We start from the raw sequence: 24,205 nt of genomic DNA, 5'->3' as shown, positions 1-24,205 counted from the left end.
TTGTCATAATAGATGTTTATTTGGGTGATTTATAACATGTAACACTTTCTGTTCTATTCAAATGCACAAGTGTAAGCATTTTCCAGCTTCTTTGTTCTTAGATAAAAAGGAAATTGATCTTTATCTGGTTACCATTCTGCCTTTTACATACGGTGAATGCTGCTTCCGAGGGGTGGTGGAGGTGGTGTGATGTTTCCATGGCTTCTTTCTCTTTCTCTCTGATTCTAGGAAGTTTCCAGAATGCCTCTGTCCATGGCCCTATGTTGTCTCTCTCAATGTCTCCAAAGAGTATTCCAAGGTTTGTGAAGCAGAAGTTCAGAAACATTAGTCTTTCTCAAGCTTGAAAACTGCGAAGAGCAATAACCATTTGCTCTCTCCCAGGTTATCCAGAACTTCTGTCAGCTTTGGTCCTAAGTTGCCTGGAAATATTCTGTGGAGTGTCTTCTCTTACCCCCGGGGAAGCTGATTGGCCTTGGGCCGACAGGGTTAGTGAAGCCCCTCGTTGAGAGGCACCGCCTTTCCTCACTGACTCTTACACCCTGCAAGGCTGACGTTACCCATGGAGAGTCACCACCTGGCTGGGAAATGTGGTCCAGGGTTCTGTGTCGACATGAAATACACAAGACAAGACATGCCTAGCCTGGTTTCCACACTCCTGCAGGCAGCTCAAGGGTGGGTGCCCCGTGGACCACCTCCCGTATCCTGGCAGTCTGCGGGTCCCCACCCTGCCCAACCACCACCACAACCCTGGCTCCAATCTGGGGAGGAAAATGGACATTGGCATCATCTGAGAAAACCAGATGTCTGGGCTGACTGCCTTCGAGCCTGGTCACTTTCACGGATTGACGCAGGAATGCCTGGGTCAGCAAATACTTTCTGAGTGCCTACATGGGCCAGGCTCTGTTCTAGGCTGGGGACACAGCTGGACAAACAGACACAGCCTTTGCTCTCAAGGAGTTCACATTCTAGTGCATGGAGAGAAACAACAACGAAATACAAATGCATGGTGTGTCAGATGCTGTGAGCACTATGGAGAGAAGTGACACAGGGAAGGAAAGGGATCTAGAAAGTCCTGGTGGGGTGGGGGGTGCACTGCCATGTCGGTGGGCCTCACAGAGAAGGGGGCATCAGAGCCAGACTCTGAAGGGGAAGCAGCAAGCCATGTAACTATCTGGCAGAGAAGTTCAAAGGGCAAAGACCCTGAGTTCAGAATGCAAGACCCCCTCCCTGAACTCCCGGGGAAGAGGATCTTCCACTTTGTCTATGCCCAAGAAATCAGCACTTGCAGCCTGACTGTCAGGCTGTGGTTTCTGATAGGTTCCTGTGTTCCCTGGAGAAGGGGCCACTTTCCCTACAGCCCTTGACTCCTCTGTGCCACCTTGAACAATGCAGGGAAGACAGGAGGAGTCACTCACTTATTCGAGCATTTCTTCTGTCATTCAACCTTTCAGATAAATTCATCTGCCCCTACTGGGTGTAAGGTGCCCTTGTAGACCCTGGGGTTATAGAAATGATAGCAATTCAAAAGATAGACAATATTGCCACCTGTGCAAATCTTAGACTCTGTTTGGTGTGAGACAAATAAGCGATGGAGCCCAACAGGGTCATTTCTGAAACTGTTAAGTTTATAAAGAAGATATTGCAGGGGATGTGAGGGCTGTTTTAGGTGGGATAGTCAGGGGCAGCCTCTCCAAATAGATCCCAGTAAAGCTAAGTCCCCAGGGACCACCTGGAGGAAGATTCCAGGTGGAGGGGCAGGAACACAGGTCCTGCAGCTGGAACAGGCATTCTGCATTGGAAGAACAGGGAGAATGCAGGTGGTGTTTCAGAAAGGTGCCAAGGATGAAGAAGGGGGCAGGATGGGGCCGGGGCAAGGCATGGGCAGGTCGCACGAGGCCTTTTGGGAGAGTGGTGGGACCTGGAGGACCATTTTAAAAGACACCTCTTTGGCCTGAGATGACTCCAAGAGAGGCATGCAGGATGAACAGGGCTGATGACTCGGCCCGTGGCCTCCTGTGCCCATCTGTCCTCAGGCTTCCCTCGGTGTCAGGGAGATTTGTGGGGACCAAGTGAGGCACCAGGTGAGGGGTTTCTTGTCTCCCCCCACGCGATGCCCATGCAGCCCGTGTGCACTCAATATTCCTGTGCAACCCAGAGCCTTATTGATTCCTTGGGAAATAAACCACAATTATTTTTGAAAATAGATGGCATATTTGTCTAGCCTCTGAAGCAGCTCATACTCCAATAGATAAAGTGTCAGGAGGAAAATCAAAGAAAATGGAAGTGTCCATATCTCCGATAGATTTTTTTTTTTATATTGGCAATGTGCAAGCAACAAGCAGAAAAGCTAAAAAGGACGATGACTGAGGGACACACAGAACTCCCTGTTGCCAGCCAGTCCTCGTCCAGTATGACGCCAAAACATGAGAAATGGCCAGAGGGGTGCAGCAGCCACTTGCCCCCCTTTGCCTAAGAGCATCTCAATTTCTCCTTTGAGGAGATACAGGGAAGAGTCACTTTTCCACCATGCCACATGGAGTGACGGGGATGGACTCCAGCTGCCCTGTCCCAGGTCTGGGCGTGTAACACAGGCTGGGCTAAAGCCTATTCTACCTGGATGCTTGGGGAAGTGGCTTCATTCCCTTCTGCACTTAGGAAGGTTTGAGCTGAGACCCCATCACTGACACCTGGGAGACTCCTGGTTCATACAGGGGCCCGGGGAGGGACTCCTTCAATACAGCAGAAGGAAACCATTAGCAAAACGCCCTAGAGGCTCAGAAGCGACCCAGTTATCCCAGGCCAGGACCATCCAAGTCTACATTTACGAGTCCCTGAGTCATTTGCGAGGTGAATGTTAGTTAAGTGACGAATCAGGAAATGAGGGCCGCTTCTGAGCCATACAGTGGTGGTGGCTAGACAGGCCCAGGGAGAACCTTCCAGAGTTAGTGACCCACACAGCTGTGGACCTGGGCCAGAAAGCAGGCAGGACGGGGACCTCCTCCTTCTCTGGGCTGTGCCCCTGGATGCACTCAGACTTCTCACCTGTGTGTATCCTCAGGTGCACCTTAAGGTGATGGGATGTCCGGAAAGTTTTCCCACAGTACGGGCAGTCCTTCATGGCCGAGCCCAGGCTTCTGTCGCGAAGCAGCGCCGGTTGCTGGACGCCGGCAGATCTCCCAGCCTCCTCGCCAATGTCTGCAGCGAAGGAGAAACGTTCTCACATCACTTCAGCACATGTCAGGAGTTGTTCGCACCAAAACTGCTAACACCACACAAAGTTAAACATGTCAATACTACACCTGTCTATTTCATTCTTTAAATCTGACAGAATGCTGACAATTCATGTATTTTCTTGTTATTCTCTTAAATTATTTCATCTTTCCTATCATCATTTTAAGCAGCATATGGTACCTTTATATTGAACTGAATTAAACAAGAAAAGAAACAGCTGTGTCAGCAGCTGGTTTGATTTCTTCTTTTGCTTAGTTCCTATTAAATATTTTTTTTCAAAAGTTTAAAAATGTTGGTGTTTGTTGAATCTGATTAATTTATAATATGGACTCACTGTAGAGTTCACTATAGGACTGAAATCATATTTGCATTATAGCAAGCAACAAATTAAAAAAAAAATGTGTGTCAGCTGAGTCCCTAAGACATGCAGACATATGGCTATTTTGGGACAGGAAGGAAAATTATCCAAAACTGATCATTTCTTCCTTGTAGAGTCTTGTATCCATCACTGGCTGGTGTAATCTCATGAAAGGGAGAAGAAAAAGTATGGAAATGTGATTCCACAATTAGCCCATGATAAACATATAGTGACATATTCAAAATCATATGCAGAGACTCAGCTGCAAAACTCCCATAAACTTACAGCACTGCAGACACATCTTTTTGCAGTGACTTGAGAACTTCCTCTGTCAAGTATCAATACAAATTTTCCTTCCTGCGGTTATTTGTTATGTAACCCAAACCATTAGAAAACGGAATAAAATTTACATATGGCTGCCTTCTGCAAAGAAATTGTGGGACATAATAGTAAATAAAACTGGAAAAATGTCTAGTGGTCGGAGGATATGTTATTGCAGCCCCCAAGGCCTGACATCACACTGCCAAAGAGGTCACAATTGGGGACTCGAGAAGGAGAAGCAAGAGAACCTTCTCTGGGCTCACTTTTCTTCCAGAATCATGGACATCCCCACAGAGCAGGAGCCTGAAGGCCTGGCACAGAATCTAAGCTCCTGAGGATAGCGGGGTGCTCCTCACCATAGCTTCCAGCCCACCCTCTAGGCCTCATGTTAAATCCCACTAGGAGAACAAGGGAACCTTCTGGGATAATGAGATCTGCGAGTTCTGCAGAGATCACAATAAATAAGATCTGTGCCTTCCAAGCAATGGAAAATGCAAACTGCTTTTATTCCTCAACGTCTGTTCCTGGTGTTCTCTGCTAACAGCCAAAAGGGGCAGACTTGTAGACCATGAGAAAGATGAAGGACAACACATTTAATTCTTTTTTTTTTTTTTTGAGACAGCGTCTCATTTTGTCACCCAAGCTAGAGTGCGGAGGCACAATCACAGCTTGTTGCAACCTCAAACTCCTGGGCACAAGTGATCCTCCTGCCTCAGCTTCCCAAGTAGCTGGGATTACAGGTGCAGGCCACCATGCCTTGCTAAGTTTCTATTTTTTGCACAGACAGGGTCTTGCTTTCTTGCCCAGGCTGGTCTTGAACTCCTGGCCTCAAGCAATCTTTCCGCCTCAGCCTCCCAAAGAGCTAGGATTATAGGCATGAGCCACTACACTGGGTCCGAGACATTTAACTCTTATTTGAGTATTCGCTCTAAGCAACTGTGGAAACTCTTGGCTTGGAGCATTCTCTCTGCAGTTGGACTGTGTAAGACCATATCATCACCCTGGCACAGTTATTTATATTTGAAATCTCACTTTAATCCTATTCTCCCCAACTCTTCTAACCATCATTGGAGAGCTATTCAAAGGGTATAATTACCTAGCTTTTTTTCTTATAATTTTGCACAAGTAGGAAGTTAGGCTCATCCACATCTAGAACTCAAAGTCACTCCACCAAGCCCTAGATTGTGGTTGCCCAAATGAATGTGGAAAGGCCCCCAAAGATGGCTTATTGATCAGGGCAAATGGACACAAGAGAGTGTTGCAAAGTCACCATCAGACAAATGCTCTACATATGGTCACAGTGGCTCTATGTCCTGCAGATTGAATCTACCAGGAGCTGCTGCCAGAAGGAGTGATGGCTAGATGTCATTTCCAGCCAACCACATACCCTAGCTTTAGACAGTGGCAAGGCCATCTCCTTCTACCCTTCTCCCACTCCCACCCACCCCAACCCTGAGCATGCTGCATTTGCCCTCCCGGCCTCCCTCAGCTTCCCTTTTGCTGGAATCATGAAGGTCAGCTTCAAATAATGATGAGCCTGATTAAAATTCTGCCCGAGTGCTCCTGGCAACATAGTCGAGATACCTAATTTAAGTTAGGAGGCCAATCACTGTTGATTTGAATTATAAGCAGGACTAAGGTGTCCTGGATGTTGGCTTCAGGATGAAGGTAGGCAGGGGCAGTTTTCAGAAGTGTAATTATTGGGCCGGGCATGGTGGCTTATGTCTGTAATCCCAACACTTTGGGAGGCTGAGGCAGGTGGATCATATGAGGTCAGGAGCTCAAGACTAGCCTGGCCAACAGGGTGAAATCCCATCCCTACTAAAAATACAAAAACTAGCCAGGTGGTAGTGATGTGTGCTTGTAATCCCAGCTACTCGGGAGGCTGAAGCAGGAGAATCGCTTGAGCCTGGGAGGTGGAGGTTGCGGTGAGCTGAGATCGCACCACCATACTCCAGCCTGGGCAACAGAGTGAGACTCTGTCTCAAAAAAAAAAAAAAAAAAAAAAAAAGGGTAATTCCTGCGGGGCCTCCTGTGGCATGCTCTGGACCTTCCCATAAAGCTTCTTCCAGAGGAGCCTGCCAGAGAGCAGTAGCAAGCAGCCACTGTGGAATAAAGCTGCAGGAGAATGTCCTCATGTTCTCTTATAAGGGGGAACTAAGCATTGGGTACCATGGACACAGAGGTGGGGACAATAGACACTGGAGGCCAGGTGTGGTGGTGCACACCTGTAATCCTGGCACTTTGGGACACCGAGGTGGGTAGATCACTTGAAGTCAGGAGTTGCAGACCAGCCTGAGCAACATGGCAAAACCATGGCAAAACTAAAAATACAAAAATTAGCTGGGTGTGGTGGGGCATGCCTGTAGTCCCAGCTACTGGGGAGGCTGAGGCACAAGAATTGCTTGAACTCGAGAGGTCGAGGCTGCAGTGAGCCGGGATCACGCCACTGCACTCCAGCCTGGGTAACACAGCAAGACCCTGTCTCAAAAAATATATATGGACACGGGGGATTCCAAGGGCAGGGGAGGTAGGGAGGGGAGCAAGGTTGAAAAATTACCTATCGACTGCTATGCTCACTACTTAGACAGCAAGAGCATTCATTAGAAGCTCAAACCTCAGCATCACGCAATATACTCATGCCACACACCTACACATGTACCCCCTGAATCTTCAAAAAAAAAAAAAAATCACAAAAAAGAAGACACTGCAGGAGAAATGAGAGAGGGCATATTTCTCCTGGAGCTTTTGGGAAGGACTTGCCCAGGCCACATTACAGATAAAAATAGCGATACGGCCGCCCTGCACTGTGGAAGATTTTGCAGAACTTGAGGATGAGACCTGCCTCACTATACATCACTCTAAGTGATGGCCTGTATCTGTTTTCCTTTTATCTTTCTATCTTGGATATGTGTGGCCCAATAAAAAGAATACATTTGTAAGATAAACAGTTTTCTTTGCAGATTTAAGAGTCTAATTATTACTTCACAAAGAAAAGGGATTTTTTTTGGAGGGCCAGAAGGCCTATGGCATTTATGGTTAGACTAATTCTACTGGAAAATCATGCTGAGAGAAGATGAAGGGCTACTGTAGGTGGTCCCAGGAAGTGTCCAGAGAGGCTGAAAGCCAAGCACAGTGAAGGCTGGGGGAGCGAGTGCTGGCAGGACACCCGCAGGGCACTGTGCGTGAGCCCCAGCCTGTGCCAGGATGGGTGCTGGTAAGGATGTGTGTGCTAAACTTGGCCCAACCCCAGCAAGAACCTGAGAGTGTCATTCAGAGGGGAAGGTGCATCTGCTCTTGGATTCCTTCTCTACCCTGAGTATAAAAGCACTGGCATCTGCCCCTCTGCAAACTGCAGGAGGGAGTCCCATCACTTCTCCTGGCACCCCATACCATCAGGTGGAGAAAGCAGTCACTGGTTTATGTTGCAGACAGACCAGCCCTTCCCTAGCCACTCCAGGAAGCGGGCAGTAGAAAGACAGAGGTATTGGCTGGGAATGGTGGCTCACACCTGTAATCCCAGAACTTTGGGAGGCCGAGGCCAGAGGATCATCTGAGGTCAGGAGTTTGAGACGAGCCTGGCCAACATGGTAAAACGCCATTTCTACTAAAAATACAAAAATTAGCCAGGCATGATGGTGCGTGCCTGTAATCCCAGCTACTTGGGAGGCTGAGGCAGGAGAATTGCTTGAACCTGGGAGGCAGAGGTTGAAGTGAGCTGAGATCATACTGCTGCACTCCAGCCTGGGCAACAAGAGCGAAACTCCATCTCAAAAACAAAAACAACAACAACAACAACAAAAAGACAGAGAGGTATTACAAAAATTGCATCTGTGATCCTTTGTTAAACCTTTCATGCATTGGTTTGAGATTTATTTATTTTTTTAATTTTCTTTTCCTCTAACCAGTGGTATTCCTTCTCTCCTATCTGACACTTTCTCTAATGTGCTGGGTAGACTGAAGGCAGACATGTGGACAGAGGTCAGCCTCAACGTGCCATCTGTTCCTCCCTGCTCATCTGTGAAAGGACAGACCCCTGCCAGCTCCTAGAGACTGAGATGTCCCTGAACGGGACCTTTGGCTGCAGGCGGGGAGGCCCTCTCTTGCCTAATGTACCCTCAGCCTGGGTGTGCTCTGGGCTCCCACTTGATGGAGAAACAGCTGAGAAACAGCTCCTGTGACCCTTGTTTCTTTTCTTGACTCCACTGAATAATATGGGATTATTTCTTCAGAAGTGGGTGCCTTGCATGGGTACAACGAATAATATTCCAGACAGACACAGGCCATATTTGCAACCCTCCTAGACTGTAGCCAAGAGCAAATGTGTTGAAATAGGCATCAAAAGCTCTGCCAGCTTTCTCCTCTGCCCGTGCCTACAAGCTGAAAGTGACTTGCTAAAGAAAAAGGAGATGGATCCAAGTTTTTTAAAGGTCTGTTACCAGGAACAAGGAGACATCAGGCAACAGACCTTCCTAATTTTGTCTTCTCAAGGTCAGCAATGTTGTCTACATGCCCATTCGCTTGTTCTTATCCTCCGAGTCTATAGCAAGGTTGGCCTCGATCAAGGTGACATGAAGGTGCATGCTTTCCCCAAGTATTCAGAGGAGGGGATGCGGGCTGAAGGAGTTGGGGGGATTAAAATGGCTATGGATCATTTTAGAATCCTCATCATCCACTGGACCACAAAGCGGCAGTACCAGTTAGACAAAGAAACGGATGCTCAGAAAGACAAACAACTTCTCAAAAGTTAAAGCCCCGATACTTAGAAAACACTGTCACCAGCTGTCTGAAACCACCCCTGAGGTTGGCTATCTTGCTGTATACAAACATGATTTGAATGGATGGGTGCCTCAACACACACTTAACCTTATTTATATATAATATGTTTGGGATATTAAAACTTTGTTTATAAAATGATTTTGTACTTGAAGGGTAGATTTCCCCCTAGATTCTCTCTAAACACTGAACTTCTTTGTATAATAAAATAGCCTTGTTTTCCAAAAATGCTGACTCAGGCATTAGGAGGCAGAATCTTTTCCTCCCGGGTCCCTAATATCCAACTATCCCAAGCAAGTCCCTTCACCCCTCCCCTCGCCCTTGGTTCCCATCTGACCCACAAGACTAGACCTCTGGGTCCCGCCATGCTGAAAGAGCTCCAAGCCTATCCCAGGCTGTCTCTGCCCACTGCTTTTTTTTTTTTTTTTTTTTTGGCCTCTCATTCTCCCCGCTTACCTCACCCTACAGCCAAAGAAGATACTGACGTTGGGTCTTAAAGAGGCGAGAAGAAATGACTGTAAAAAGGACGGCAAATGGTTGCTAACTAGTCCCTGGACCCCTACGTATCCCAACTTCTCTTGCACTAAGCTGAGGACAGGTGGTCAGTTTTGGCCAACAGATGAAGGAAATGAAGACAGAGTGTGCCTGCACCTCCTCCGCCCTCTCCTCCTGGGCCACAGTGACCTTGCAACGCAAAGGTTGAGACAACAGAATCACAAAATAGAGGGCACCTGGGTCACTGAGTCACCAGACGGATGACAGCTGACCCACATCACACTTTGCATGAATGAGAAACAAATCCTGGTTATATTAAGCCATGGAGATGTTGGGGGTAGCCATTGTTGGAAAAGGTCAGAAATTGACTAAGAAGAGTCAATCCTCTACTGATGAAGTCTTCTGGGTTTATATCCAATCTTCCAGGGAGTCCAATTAACTCACAGAATGAGAGGGAGAAGCCAGAGATAGAAACCAAAAGAGGCAGAGTGAGAGGACAAAGAGAAAGGAAAGAATGACTTCTTCTTATATTGCATGTGGATTCTTGGTTCTCGCTTCATCCCAACTCGCTGGCAGCCTTACCCTTCAGATGCCCAGAAGTACATTTTGGAAAGACTTCCATTAAAAAAAAATTATAATGATGATGCTGTTGGCAATGATGATGGTGACTGGAGAGTTACCCCAGCAAGCACGCATGGGTAAGGTGACTAACTCTGTGAACACCCTGGCACTTACTACGTTTATGGCATCAAATGCCACGATATTTTAATTTCTATGGAGCTTCTAGTATAACAGTAAATACATTTTCCCAGATGAGTTGTCAGTTAATTCTGCAAGTATGCCTTGTGCAAAGAACGTCTCAAAATCACAGCTCTCACTTCATTAATGAAGAAAAAAAACTATTTGTGGAGTCTAAGGGGTGAAGAAGCAGTTCAGCGGCACAACAACAACAAAAAATCACATCTTTCTTAATGTCCTTGCCCACACATACCAGGGCTTGAAGATCTTTTCAGGAGCAAGATAATACCGACACCTTGGGGAAAGTCCAAAGGAATGTATAGCTACTCTTAAAAGCTTAACACTTCCCTTATTTTGAAAACTTTAATAGACTCAAATAAAGCAATCGCAACTGGCCCTTTTGTTTTTTTTAATTATTTAAAATTAATGGTATGCATGAAAATTATAACATTACTGTAAACAATTCTACCTAACTCTTGGAAGACATAACTCATGCCTCGGGTCAGTATCAACTTGGTGTCTCTGTGGTTGCATCAGAGTCCTCAATTTTATGGTGGCCATATATAGTCATGTTAAACAGTTAAGTATTCTTATGGATTGGTGAAAGTATTTGTTTAAATAAAGAGCTATTTTAGAAAATGATGTCCACTTGTGAGGAGGCAACAGGCAGCTTGCTCGTGGGTTATTACCAACGGGGTCGGGATTGGACCTCACTGGTGAGCCCTGGGACACGTGAGATAGAGAGGTGGCATGTTTTCCATGTTGCCATGTCTCACCCTCTACCCAGACTCAAAACTGGGCAGAGTTCCATTTGCTGGTGGCAAGAGACGATTTCTGGAATTGGGGAAGTAGGTCATCAAAAGGCTAATTTCTTAAAAAAAAAAGGAGGCTGGGTGTGGTGGATCACACCTGTAATCCCAGCACTTTGGGAGGCTGAGGTGAGCAGACCACAAGGTCAGGAGTTCGAGACCAACCTGGCCAATATGGTGAAACCCCATCTCTACTAAGAATACAAAAATTAGCCAGGTGTGGTGGCAGGCGCCTGTAGTCCCAGCTATTCGGGAGGCTGAGATAGGAGAATCGCTTGAACCCAGGAGGCGGAGGCTGCAGCGAGCCGAGTTCACACCACTGCACTCCAGCCTGGGTGACAGAGTGAGAATCCATCTCAAAAAAAGAAAAAGGGAGAAATATAAGATACTAGGATTTCAAATATCTTCTCTAAAGCAACGTTTTGATGAGTTAAGTGAAAATGAATCAGAAACACATGGATTACATTTTCCTTAAAATATACCAGGGCTTCAAGATCAAGAACTGTGGGCCAAATGTGTTTCTGGTTTTCCCAAGCCCTGAACCCGTTCTTAATTGTCGGTGGAGTCTGTGAAACTCCCTGCTGGGGATTAGGCCACCCATGGGGTCTCTGCCCTCTGGCACCATGTGATGCTGCTGTGACAACATCCCCTGTCATCCGCAGACCGCCACATCTTGCCAAGGCCCCAAGGGGTGGCTATGGGCTGGCCGTGGGCAGGTACTCTCAGTCCCCAGGCTAGAGACTGCAACCCTGGATGCAGCGGGCAAGGTTTGGGATTCACAGAATTGACCTGGGACAAGACATCAGGTGTGACATGTCTCTTTGGGCTCTGCACACCTGTCTCTTCTCTGTGGGACAGGGACTGTGGGCTGGACCCCACCCCAGAGACCATTCGTGTCGCTGAGCAGGGTCACCTAAGAACCTGGCCTTGGTGAGAAGACCCAGGCAGGAGAATGAGTCTGAGAGATTCAGCCCAGGCCGCTGCCATCTCCTGGGAACAGCCTTTGGTTGGGGGCAGGGCAGGGACCAGCTACTCATTTCATTGCTTTTTAGAATAACCTCCAGCTGTGTCTCAATATGTCCAGGTGGCCTCCCTACTGCTCTGACCTCATCCCAACTCCCCACCTGCACTCCAACCCTCACCTTTCTGTTCTCCTCTGAGGCTGGTTCCCAACTTTCTGTTCTCCTCTGAGGCTAGGTCCCTTCTCCAGTAAGGCTTTGGTCCTGCTTCCCCTCCTCCTGGAATTCTCTTTCCCCTAGAATTCTCTTCTAACTTTCGTGTAAAAGTCACCTCTCTGAGAGAGATTGTCTCTGATCGCACTGTTGGAAGGAAATCTCCCAACCCCCAGCTCTCAGCCCATGTCACCTTCCACATCGCCCTTCACAGATGGTCAGCTGATCTGTGTATTAAACTGCTCACTGCCTGTCCCCTTCCTAGAATGTCAGCTCCAGGAGAACAGGGGCCAGGCACTATGGCCTGCCGTGACATTTCTAGCATGCGAGAGGTCCTCAGCTCATAGTAGGTGCTTTATAAATACTTTTTCAACAAATAAAAGCATCAGGGAAGGCAAGCAAGTTGGAATTCAGATATTAAGACCAGTTCCTGACTGTGAGAGGGAAGCTACTTTGAGCAGCTGGCGGGGAGAAATAGTCCAGGGCACCGTCAAAACATCGGAAGTGCTCCAGAGTGCTCAGCGCATGCAGGTGCTGGAGTTGGATGATTGCAGGGTGAGGAGGCCTGGGGATGTCCAGGGAGGCTTCCTGGAGGAAGGGGCCTCAGGGTGTCACCCAGTTCTCCCTCCATCCAGGTGGAAGGAACCACAAACACACAATTATAATCAGCAAGGCCACAAGAGAGCTCCTTAGAAGACTAAAGTGTGAGGCCCCTTTCCCCATTTCATTTACTCAATTCCTTCCTGGTTAAAAATGAAGATCTGACTATCATAAGGAGAAACGACTTCACATAAGCATAAAGAGATATTCACCCATAGAAGAGCATAGTGAAACAGATATTTTTAATGTAATCTATGATCCAATTACTATAATAATTATAATAAAATATTTGTTATGCCTTTGCTTCTTCATAATTTAAATTAAGTACTCCTTTCTTTAAACAAAAAATGAAAATTATAGTATAAGCCTCTACTTTCACTAAAGCATAAATTCCCAAAAGATGTCTACGTAATTTATTTTACTAAGAAAGAAAAAAAAACACTATAGCTTTTAAGATCCTCTTAAGATAATTTACAGCCCCTGTTTGGGTGGGGGTGGGGGAGGGGAGAAGATGGAAGATCTGACTCCAGGAATTCTTACCTAAATGACACCAGGAACAAGCTGGACCAATCTTTTTTAAAATGTATTTGGTCAGTCACTATAACTTGCGGAGTTGAGTTTTCTCCTGGGAATTGAGCACACTGAAAGGAGAAGGGATGATTTGGAGATAACGCCTCCACTAGAGATGTGTCTTGCCATATTCTTTTTTAAACAAAGAAGACATCTTGAGCACCTTGCAATATCTTTCATTTAACAGTTGGCAGAAGGCAAGTCCCTGATGAACGCTGGCCTGTGTCTTTCTCTTTAACCAGCCGAGTGATCCAAGCTTTTAATATAGCCGTTCCAATTATTGTAAAAGTCATCTAGTACCTTATAACCACAAATATTGACAGTTTATTGCAAAACACATTCCTGACATTTGAAGGTCACACCATACATAATACATACTCTTTTATAAAAGTGTCTGCAACAAAGAGATACATGATAAACAATTACCTCTCCCAGCCTGTACGCATGTACAGTTTGGGGCTGACTTGAGGTTGCATGAGAGACACACACACCATTTTAAATAATCTATTAGGGCGGCATGGAGGCATTTGTGATGGATAATTATGAAATGGCTTGTGAGCCTGCCGCCGTCGGATTGGCTGGCCTGGGCACGGGGCGGGGGCAATGCCCCTCCGTGGAGTGCAGGTCACAATGCCTCTGTGCCATGGAGAACCCAGCTTCACTTCACAATCGGATTCTGCCCCAAAGCCACTAAGCACAACAGACTCACAAATATGTTCTGGTTTCTCACATTGAAAGAAACTAAAAATCCACCAGGCCCGGTTGGGATGCCGCCTTAGCCTACAGTGGTGCCTCAGAGAGGCATTGACCACACCTGTGGTCACACAGCCATACCACCTCTCCCTGGGGCTGTGGCATCCAGAGACCCTTGGCACTCCAGCCCTGACTTCAGCCCAGCACAGGGGAAGGGTGCCTGACTGCCAGGTGCAGGCATTAAAAAAAAAAAATCAGAGTATGAAAAGAGTTCCACAAATCTCTGCTGAAACTGAGAGTACCCAGGAATCTCTGAAGGAAGCATTCTGAGAGGGAAGCCACTGTCACTGTCCCTGTCTCCAAAGACTTCTCCATCTTGTCGCCACTTGTCCTTCCAGAGCTAAATCTGACAGACAGGTTCAGAAGACAGAATAAGCGGAGAGGTTTTGCAGTCCAAAAGCCCTCAGGTCAAAACCAAGTTCCCCAGGTCTTAGGCATGTAATCCTGGGCAAATTACATAACCTCTCTGAGGCTTGGTTTCCTTATCTGCAAAACGGGAATAGTCACAAGAATTCATGTCTCAAAGGATTGTAGAGTCTAAGGTACATAAATCACTTAGCATGGTGCCTGATGGAGGTTATGCTCCAATTAATAGTGGCTATCAACATTAATATTGCCAAAGCAACGCGTCATATGTAAAGATGGCATGAGGAGGAGGCAGATCTGTGGTTTTAGCTCCAGGACTAGCCTCCTGAGTAGCAGCTTTCAGTGTTCGTGTCCCTGGCAGTGCCCCCGCACCAACCCCAAGCCAGCTCCAAGCTATGGAATCAGACACATACAAAGTGCCAGCATGAGGGGACATGATCCTTCCCTGAAACGTCCAGTTGGGGCAGCTCCTCCAAAGCTCTAAAACCCCAGGCAATCCTCCCAAGTTAACAGTAAAAAACAATTCAGGCTGCCACTGAGCTTCACATAGATGACAATCTTTAATCACAGATGAAGCGGCAGGTCGTTAGAATCTGCACCAAACTCCCTTCCAGATGATACTAATGGTTGCTGTTTAAAATATATATACATATGTGCATGTATAAACACAAATATATATATTTAGAACCATATTAAAATAAATAATCAACAAATCCTTAAGATAATCGAAAGCCCCTCCAAGAGTAATTTTATTTGGATTTCCAGAATGAACATCTTAAAATTTAAGACAGGGGACCAAAATGATTTCTACAAGGATGACATGTTTATTAGCACTAAATCCCAGGAAAGAGGGCTTCTTTATAAAGAACACGTTTTTGCATCTGAAAAGCATGCCGATTAGGATGTGTGTGTTCCTTTAAGAAGCTATTCTGTTTTAGAGGGTCGCATGTAGGATAGGGCTCCACGTGATCAGGAGGTTGCTATGGTAAATATGCATTTTTTATTGAAGAGTAAACAGTGGCAGAAAACAAGTGTCAATTGCCAGCTCTGAAGTTACTGCCATTTTTGAGCTGCACTGACTTATCTAGCCCTTTTCATTTGAGAACATATCAGATGAACACAATCCTTGGATCAGCTTAAAACAAATTTTTGAATAAATGCTGAACCCTTCAATATCTTGTAGTAATAAATACTTCAGTTGAGATTAAAATTAGCAAAAAAAAATATATAATATATATTATATATATTATATATAATATATTATATATATTATATATAATATATATTATATATATAATATATATTATATATAATATATATTATATATATAATATATATTATATATATATTATATATTATATATATATATTATATATTATATATATATAATATATATATATCTCCAGCTCTGCCAATCAGGCACAGGCACATGGATCTTTCTGGAGACCTGTTCCCAGCTGGTGGACTTCCAAAGGACAAAACCTTCAGGTCTGGCTCAGGCCACAGAGCAGAGGAGCCAAGGAGACAGCTGAGGCCACTCCACTGTCCATTGTCTTGGTACCTGCAGACCAACAGAAGCCCTGGGTGGTGCCCTGCGAATGGCCCTCCCGGTCCAGTGTTCGTGTCCCTGGCAGTGTGATGTCCCATGCTGCTTGAAGGGCAGTGTACTTTACACAATACAACCGTGACACTTTTAGCTAAGTTTTCACTGTGTTTCCCCTTGTAGAGACTGAGAGGAGTGTAAATTTATTCCTGGTAGTTCCTGAGAGGCAACTTTGTTTTCTTCTGATATATCCACATGGTTGACCTTTCTTGATTATAAGTCAGGCCACGTCACTCCCAGTTATCACCGCGGTTAGCACCTGGTCCCATCCCAAGTGGCCCCCAGCTGGCTTCTCTGGCTAGATACAAGGCTTGAATTTTGTTCTTCTTTGACACCAGCTTTCCTTCTAGCCTGTAAAGTGCAAAGGACAAGGGCTGAGGTTCCTCCTCCTCCATACTTTGCACGTGGCAGGTGTCCAGCCAATATTCACCCCAAATGGGGTGAATAAATGAATGCTTTCATAAATGAACTGACCTAGCTCCAGGACTAGCCTCCTGGGTAGCAGCTTCCAGGAGGAAGGTCAAGTTTGCTTGTTCTTCTTGTGATCACAGATGAAAATATCAAGTCTGGCAAATTCTCAATGGGAACTTCCCAAAGTCTGGGAATCCCATAGACTGGTCTAAAGAAATTCGGACCAGAGACAAGGATCCCAAGATGAGTGTGTCCTCCAACGAGCCCCCCAGAAGAAGCAGGCAAGAATAGCAGCCCTTGCTTTTCAGGGAAGGGGAGCAGCAGGTAGCTGAGCAAAGTGTCCCCACAGCCCCCAGACATGCACAGAGATGGCCCAATCCTCCTCAACACAGGGAGACACACGGGCCACTTTTAATGCTGCCTGAACAGGCTTGCCTGGGCATTCGAGCACCTCAAAACACCAAGGGACTCCGGGAGCCAAGTCTGAATCTAAACTCTGCTAGCACTGGCTCTGTGGTCCTGAGCAAAGCGCCAAAGCTTCATGAGCCTTCATTTCCTTGTTGGTAAAGTTGGATCACTGGAGAATGGTGCTAGTCACAGAGGGTCTGAGTGCTTCATGAGACAATGGGCTTGCAAAGCTGCATGCACTTTAAACCCTGAGTGGCAGAGTGGGAAAGCCACTGGCCTGGCAATGGCCGGCTCTGGGCTCCGTCTGGTGTGGCCACTTCCGAGCTGTGTGTTTGTAAATGCCTCCTACCTTCGCCCAGCCTCCAAACACTGCCTATGACATGGGAATAAGGCCTCCTACTGTGGACAAAAGGTCATCCAGCAGAGTCCCAATTGGTAGCCTCCCAACCCCACCATCTACAAGGTCTAAAATATGAAAAAGGTAAACCAGCATAAAACAGCAAACCAGCAGGTGTTGATCCATGTCATGGAGTCACCATAGGATCCCCCAAAATGGTCAGCCCCTCCCCCTGCATGATCAACAAGGTTTCCTAATGCCAAGCACCACCCAGCCCTGAGTAGGAACTCCATGTAGACATAACACATCTTCACTCTCTCCCACATTGTCTAACCCAGAAATTAGAGCTTACTTGGCATTATCCTCCAAACATCCCTTTGAGGGGAGTAGGTGAAGGAGTTGGGGGAATGAGGACCTGGGGGGATGTGGGCACTGAGATGACAGAAGCAGACAGCAGGTAGAAGCTCAGGCCTCAGCATCCCATTGGTCTCTCAACATCTCCAAAGAGCACCCCATTCATCCACAACTACACAGGTCCCAGGGCCCTTCAGTCCTACACGCTGGGGGCTTGCACCCAGGAAGCCCCCTGGCTGGCTCATGCCCTACCCCGAGAACACATGCCCTGATATTGAAAAAGAACTTAAGAGCTTCAGGAACTTGGGACTGCAACGAGATCTGAGAAATGTTTCCTCTCATCCTGAAATGCCTTAAAAATCCCAGAGCTGGCCCTACTGGCCCACTGGGCCAGAAATTTCTCTCTCTGTTGGACCTCAGAATCTCAACACATACTGTTCCCTCTTCCTGAAATGCAAACCCCAAACACTAGCCCCAGGCCCACCACCTGCATCTTGCCTGGTTAATCCCACTCATGTTTGAGGGTTCAGCTCCAATGTCATTTGCTCTCATCTTCCAGACTAAGTCAGGTCTGCCCAATCATCCCAGAATTTAACCTTCAGGACATTTCTCAGAGTTTGCACTGAGCGTATATGTGTGATTAATATCTGTCTCTGCCACCAAACTGCCACGTCTTTGAAGGCTGGGATGGGGTCTGTTTTTCTCACTCTTGTGTCCCTTAGAGCCTCCTGGCACAGTGTGTTCAATAAATACTGGTGACCAACCGAATGAATGAATGAATGAACGAATGAATGGTGTTGGGGAGGGCTGGCCACCCTTCCATGATCATGCAATCTAAGAAGTCTGCCTTTTCCTTTTAAGTGCATAACTAGCCACCTCTGACCTGCCTTTCCAGGATGTGGGGCCCGGCAGTGGGTCCAGGTGGCCTGTGTCTGTGAGTGGACAGGCTGCCACAGGCTCTCTCCAGGAAGGAAAGCTGGACATGGGGAATCTGGTGTCTGGTATCCCAGGGCTCCATTCCCTTGTGCTCCATCAGTCCAGCCCCCTCCTCTTGCGGCTGCAGACTGCAGCTCCTCCAGGCTCTCCTTGAGAGAGTGCAGGGCTCCCACTGCCAGAGCACGACCCCGTGGAGGGCAAGGAGAAGTCGGCTTGGTCTTCGCAGCCTCACCTGCCCCAAGGTGCTGTGCAAAGCTTCCAATCCCTCCTGCCACAGGGCCCTTCCCTGTCCACACCTGCCCCAGCCAGGGCTCGACATCCACACAGAAATTCAATCCTATTTTGCAGCAAGGCTGGTGGCTCTTGGGAGCCCCACCCCAGAGCTGGGCTGGGGGAGGCAGGTGGCTTGATTTGGGCCAACAGAACCTTGGGATGCGATAGGCTGCGCGGGTGTTGGCCTTGAACCGTTGCTGTTGGAGACTGCAGAGTCCAGGCCCTGGGGCAGCATCTCAGGCCGTTCGTTCTGCCTGGGTACTTGTGCTGAGTCTCTGGGACTGAGGAGAAAGTCCGCCCAGACGTATGTTCTTGGGGGCATCCCGCCACACGGATGCTCTGCACGCACCACCGGAACAAGGAAGCAAACTTGGCTTTCCCATCTGCGTGCTGCTCCCGGGATGTTTCTTTCCCTCAGCCTGCAATCCAGGCTCTCCCATAGCTCCCCCATCCCTGCACCCCCATCCCTCTGCCCTGGTTCACTCCTTTTTGGGCATCACCCAACACTGACTGCTAAGGCTCACTTCCATGGCAAACCTGTGGTCTGTCTGGTTTACGGTGGCACCCCCAACCTTTAGCTAGGTGCCCAGCACATAGTAGGCACTTACTGAATAAAAGGCAACATCACATTGCTCGATTCGATACCAGTGACTTTTTCGTTCATATGGAAAATCACTTTCTCCATTCCCTCAGATGCCCTTCTGCACTAATATTCAAAGCGGTGCTGTGTACACACGCACATCATCCTGGGATGCTAATTTCTAACCTATAATCGAGATAGACAACTAAATGTTGCAAGGTTATTCAAAACTCCTGCCCCTTATCCTCTGACTTCTCCTTCAGGGAAAATTGCACAGGAATACATTTCCTCATCTATGTGTTAGAGCACGGTTATAATCCACTATCATGATTGCAATTTTGGGAATCAAAACGGAGATCCAACACAGCAGTGTGATCTACATTTTAGCCACATATATTATAATAAATTAAGTCAAAGAAGGAGTTTTGCATTAACTCTCGCTGTATTCCTTTAATACCCTGTAAGAACACCGAAGCTACCCTTCGTAAGTGCTTGGCCCTTCCTGCCAGCTGCCCAGGGCTGCCAGGTTGCTGCTGCCCCTTTGCCTGCAACAGGAGGTGACAGGGCCAGCTGCAAGGTGATGGCTGGACTGTGCTTGGAGCATTGACTGGATCAGGCTTCTGCACCCTGGGTTCAAAGCCACAGAGAGGCTGATCTGGTCACTGGCATGCAGAAGTTTCTGGAAAGAAGGAGCCAGTTCAGGCAGCAGGCTAATGGGAGGGTGCTAGACTGACCTCCGTAGATAACTCTGTGGACCTGGCAAAGGAGGGGGTAGGGACACGCTGTGCTCACCATGTTAATGACCTCGCCCAAGTCCTTTCCTATTTTGGGGCTTCTGTTTGCACCCCCAAATCATGGAATGGGGGCAGAGGACTCTAACTGAGACGCAAAGGTTTAATCACACAGGGTTTTCATGTGTTAAATTTGTTTTTTTGTTTGTATGTATGTATGTATTCATTATTTTTTTGAGACAGGATCTTGCTCTGTTGCCCAGGCTGGAATGCAGTGGTGTGATCATGGCTCACTGCAGCCTCCACCTCCTGGGCTCCAACAATCCTCCCATGTCAGCCTCCCAAGTAGCTGGGACGTACGCACCGCCACACCCAGCTAATTTTGTAAATTTTTTGTAGAGACAGGATTTCACTATGTCACCCAGGCTATAAGTTTGTTTTTAACATTTACAAATTTGGGACATTTCACTCACACATGGTCAGCATTTCCAGCTTCTCCTGAGAAACTGTGTTATCTCCCAATGCTGAGCCCATGGGCCCAAAGAGCAAGGGTTGATGGGCTGGGCAGTGGATGCGTCCTCCCCACCGGGCCCCTTCCCCACCCTCACTACCTGGCTGGCCCCCACCCTGCAGGCATCTCTCTGAATTTGCCATCTCAGCTGAGATGATCCTGGGAGCCCTTTCCACCTCTTAAAACGGCCTTAATAACCTCAGTTAGGCAAATAAGGCAGAAGCCTCCAGACTAATTCTCGTAATTATGATGGGTCTATTATTTCAAAGCCAGTGATGATTGTGGGGTCAGGTACTCAGAGGAAAAGGGAGAGAAACAGACTTTCAAGTGATAGCAAATACCCTTTGATTCTTCGCTATCATACCAAATTGCATCCAGAAATGCTGAAACGTGTGCTCAGAACCTGAGTCAGATTTCAAAAAGGCCCCAGGAGGAAGGGCAGTGATCAGAGGGAAAGATGGATCAACCAGAGAACCAGGCGATGTAAAGATCACGTCCCAGGACTTGGTGGCTGGGCCTGAGCCAAGGGGACAGTGACACATTTCTTCACTGCTGCACTGGCCTTGGGATCTGTCACCACACCTGGCCTTCCCCTATCTTCTCCAAGTTTAGAAGGCCCGACCTTCTCCTCCCTGCCTTTCAAGCGTTTCTCATCACCACTTCACTTCTACTGCCACCACGAAGCCTCGCACTTCCACTGCCACCACGAAGCCTCGCCTGGCCTCCCGGCACACTCCGTCTCTAAACCTTTTCTGAACATTTCTATACAATGACACGCTGCTTTGGAATGCTCACTAATTTTTCTCATGTGTTTTGATTCCAGCCTACTTACCAAGAGTACCCCGTGGGTTTGCCTGTCTCGTAATCATCAACAGAGCCGAGCGAAGGGCCGGCCCACAGAGTCACTCAATGAACACATGTGGGTTGACCTTTCTGTGGTGAAAGGCACCATTATAATCTCCTCCAGGGCTTTCTTCATAGGCCTTCTTCAAGGAGAAAGAAAGATCCGACCAAGTGACAGAAAACACTTTAGACTTTCTGGCCTCATTGTCTCACTTAAGTTTATGTCCCTAGTGTTGGCTTGAACGTTGTCCTTTTCCTGTTGCCCCTGAGTTCATTCATTCAGCCAGCAAATATTCATGGAGAGCCTGCCCTGCACAGGTTCAGTGCCGTGGAGACACACACCAGGCCGGCTGGTCCGTGCAGGGAGAAGCTGCCCAGGAGGACGGAGGACAGCAAAGGAGGCACCTGGGTCCTTCCTGGCTGATGTTTGCATCTTGTGGTGAGGTACCTAGTTCTCTCTATGGTCCTCATTCATCTTAGAGCAATTAGACCACAGCAAACATGTCCACCCACTTTTCCCTTCTGCCCTTGTCTCTCTGTGGATAAATCTCTGGGCCTATGTAGGATTCTCAACAGAGCACTGGGCATTCTTTTTTCTTTTCTTTCTTTCTTTCTTTTTTTTTTTTTTTTTGAGATGGAGTCTCACTCTGTCACCCAGGCTGGAGTGCAGTGGCACGAACTCGGCTCACTACAACCTCTGCCTCCTGGGTTCAAACGATTCTCCTGCCTCAGCCCCACGAGTAGCTGGGATTACAGGCACCTCCCACCACGCCCTGCTAATTTTTGCATTTTTTAGTAGAGATAGCGTTTCGCTATGTTGGCCAGGCTGGTCTCGAACTCCTGACCTTGGGTGATCTGTGCACCTCGGCCTGCCAAAGTTCTGGGATTATAGATTATAGGGGTGAGCCACCACGCCTGGCCTAGAGCAATGGGCATTCTTATTTTACTTCTGGGAGATTCCATTAAGAAGAGGAAGGCCAGGAACAATTTTGTATCTGCTTCTATATTGTCCACTGTGGATTTCTGGCTAAGGGATAAGACCGAGAAAGCCCCTGTGTTTTACCAATGGCTTCCTGAGGTGCCTTCCTGCTGCTGTGATCATAGAGCGCTGTCTGAGATCCTACTCTGTCCTAACAGCACGGGACACTCCCCATGAGGATGATTGAGGTTTTTATCCTGAAGGCGCTTCACATGCACCAGGGAGAGCAAAATAAATATACTAAAAATAACGGTGATAATAATAATAAAATCTGAACTCTTATCATAAATGATAACTACTTCAATAGCAGTTAACATTAATCGAGCATATCCTATGTGCTTTCAAAGCATTGTCTAAATCCATCCTCACAACAGCCCTTTGGGGCAGAAGTTGTTGTTATGTTTTGGGTTATTTTTTGAGACAGGGTCTCACTCTGGTGCCCAGGCTGGAGTGCAGTGGTACGATCATAACTCACTCTAACCTTGAACTCCTGGGCTCAAGTGATCCTCCCATCTCAGGCTCCCAAGTAGCAGGGACTACAGATGTGAGTCACCACACCCAACTAATTTTTAGAGTTTTTTCTGGTGTTTTTTGTAGAGATGGGGTCTTGCCATGTTGCCCGTGCTGGTCTCAAACGCCTGGGCTCATCAAATGATCCTCCCATCTCGGCCTCCCAAAGTGCTGGGATTATAGGTGTGAGCCACCACGCTCGGCCACAGAGTTTTATTATCCCCAATGTACAGATGAGAAAACTGAGGCTTACAGAGGTTGAATTACAAATCCAGGCTCACACAGCTAGTAAGGACAGAGCAGACTGGAGTCAAGGTCACTGGATTCCTGATACTGAGCTCTGCAAGCTACCCAGAGCCGGAGTCAACAATGAGGGGTCCTGACGTTGCAAGTACAATATGGAGATGAAGGGATGAGAAGAGTTTCTGGATGTGGAGGCCAAGACAGGTGCTTTGTGCAGGCAGCATGGAAGCACAGCCTGGAGGGGCAGCTTTGGTGGGGTAGGGGTGGTGCCCTCTAGAATCAAGCAGAAGAAGCTGGTCTTGATACCCCAAGAAAAGCCACCAGACGAGCTGCATAAAGTCCTGGAAAAGAGAGGTAAGGTCCTCCTGCAGGTTGGGACAATGGGTCTTCCCGTCTACTGGTCACTCTTCTACTTGGTCATCTTTCTTTGCTCCAACACAATCACACCATTTCTCATCTCCGTGTGAGTCCCTTTGACCCCCCTGCAGGACCCAGGGGCTCTGGCTTCCAGACACCACCATTGTAAAATAATTAACAGAAAACCAATCAGAAAGAGAGCATGCGAAACCCAGCATGCCACCCCTGCCACATCAATGAGATTAAGGGGAGGCTCGGGGTGAAAACAGACTTTTTGATTTTTTTGAGGGTGGGAGTAAATTGAATAACCTCTCCCTAACCACCCAGTTGGATGTGGACAAACTGCTTCAATTGAATAATCTATGGAGGCTAGTAGAAGGGGTGTGTCTGAGGTCTGTGCTCCTCTCCTTAGGGGAATCGCTTTGAAAACATACGCCATTTGGCACAATCTGCTCAGCTTCAAAAGCAAAGCAAAGCCTGCCACGGGTCAAGGACCACTCTGAAGCAGGTAGAAACAGGACCTGGCTCGCCAGGTCTCACTGAGCTGGTGCATTGCTCCCCCACACAGAAAGCCAATGGGCTCTCGTGTGTCCCACACAGCACCCAACGTGCCCCTCACCAGCCAGTGCACACAGATGCTGATAAACTGCTCATCCCTGAGTTTGAGGGTCTCAGAATCCTTCAAAATCCCCCCATCTGCAGGGGAGAAAGAAACAGCTTGGCGGAGAATGTTCTAGCATTCACACATCCCAAGCACCTGCTCTTCCACCAATCTTCCCACCAGGACCTTGCTCCACCTCCAAAACAAGTTGGTTGTGACCATCGGGAGCCGTGTTTCTGGAGTCCCACATTTGGGGTAAATCCTCCATCCACCCTTCAACTCTAGTCTAGAGTGGAGGACCTGGTAGACACACCTCCCTGTCTGTCCCTGTTGTAGCCT

At 47.5% G+C, this 24,205-nt stretch overlaps 1 protein-coding gene across 21 annotated transcripts in view; it reads right to left on the bottom strand.

Moving 5' to 3' along the window:
* The window catches only part of ZNF536 (zinc finger protein 536), a 489,254-nt gene that overhangs the window by 175,404 nt on the left and 289,645 nt on the right, over positions 1 to 24,205 (bottom strand). For all 21 annotated transcript variants that reach the window (XM_055370933.2, XM_055370935.2, XM_055370940.2 and 18 more), the window contains one exon: positions 3,043 to 3,195. In XM_055370933.2, coding sequence (XP_055226908.1) covers positions 3,043 to 3,195 — 153 coding nt within the window. The remainder of the gene's footprint in view (positions 1 to 3,042; positions 3,196 to 24,205) is intronic.

Source organism: Gorilla gorilla, chromosome 20 (assembly GCF_029281585.2).
Source record: "Gorilla gorilla gorilla isolate KB3781 chromosome 20, NHGRI_mGorGor1-v2.1_pri, whole genome shotgun sequence".
Lineage (NCBI taxonomy): Eukaryota > Metazoa > Chordata > Mammalia > Primates > Hominidae > Gorilla > Gorilla gorilla.
This window is presented reverse-complemented; position numbering and strand designations above follow the sequence as displayed.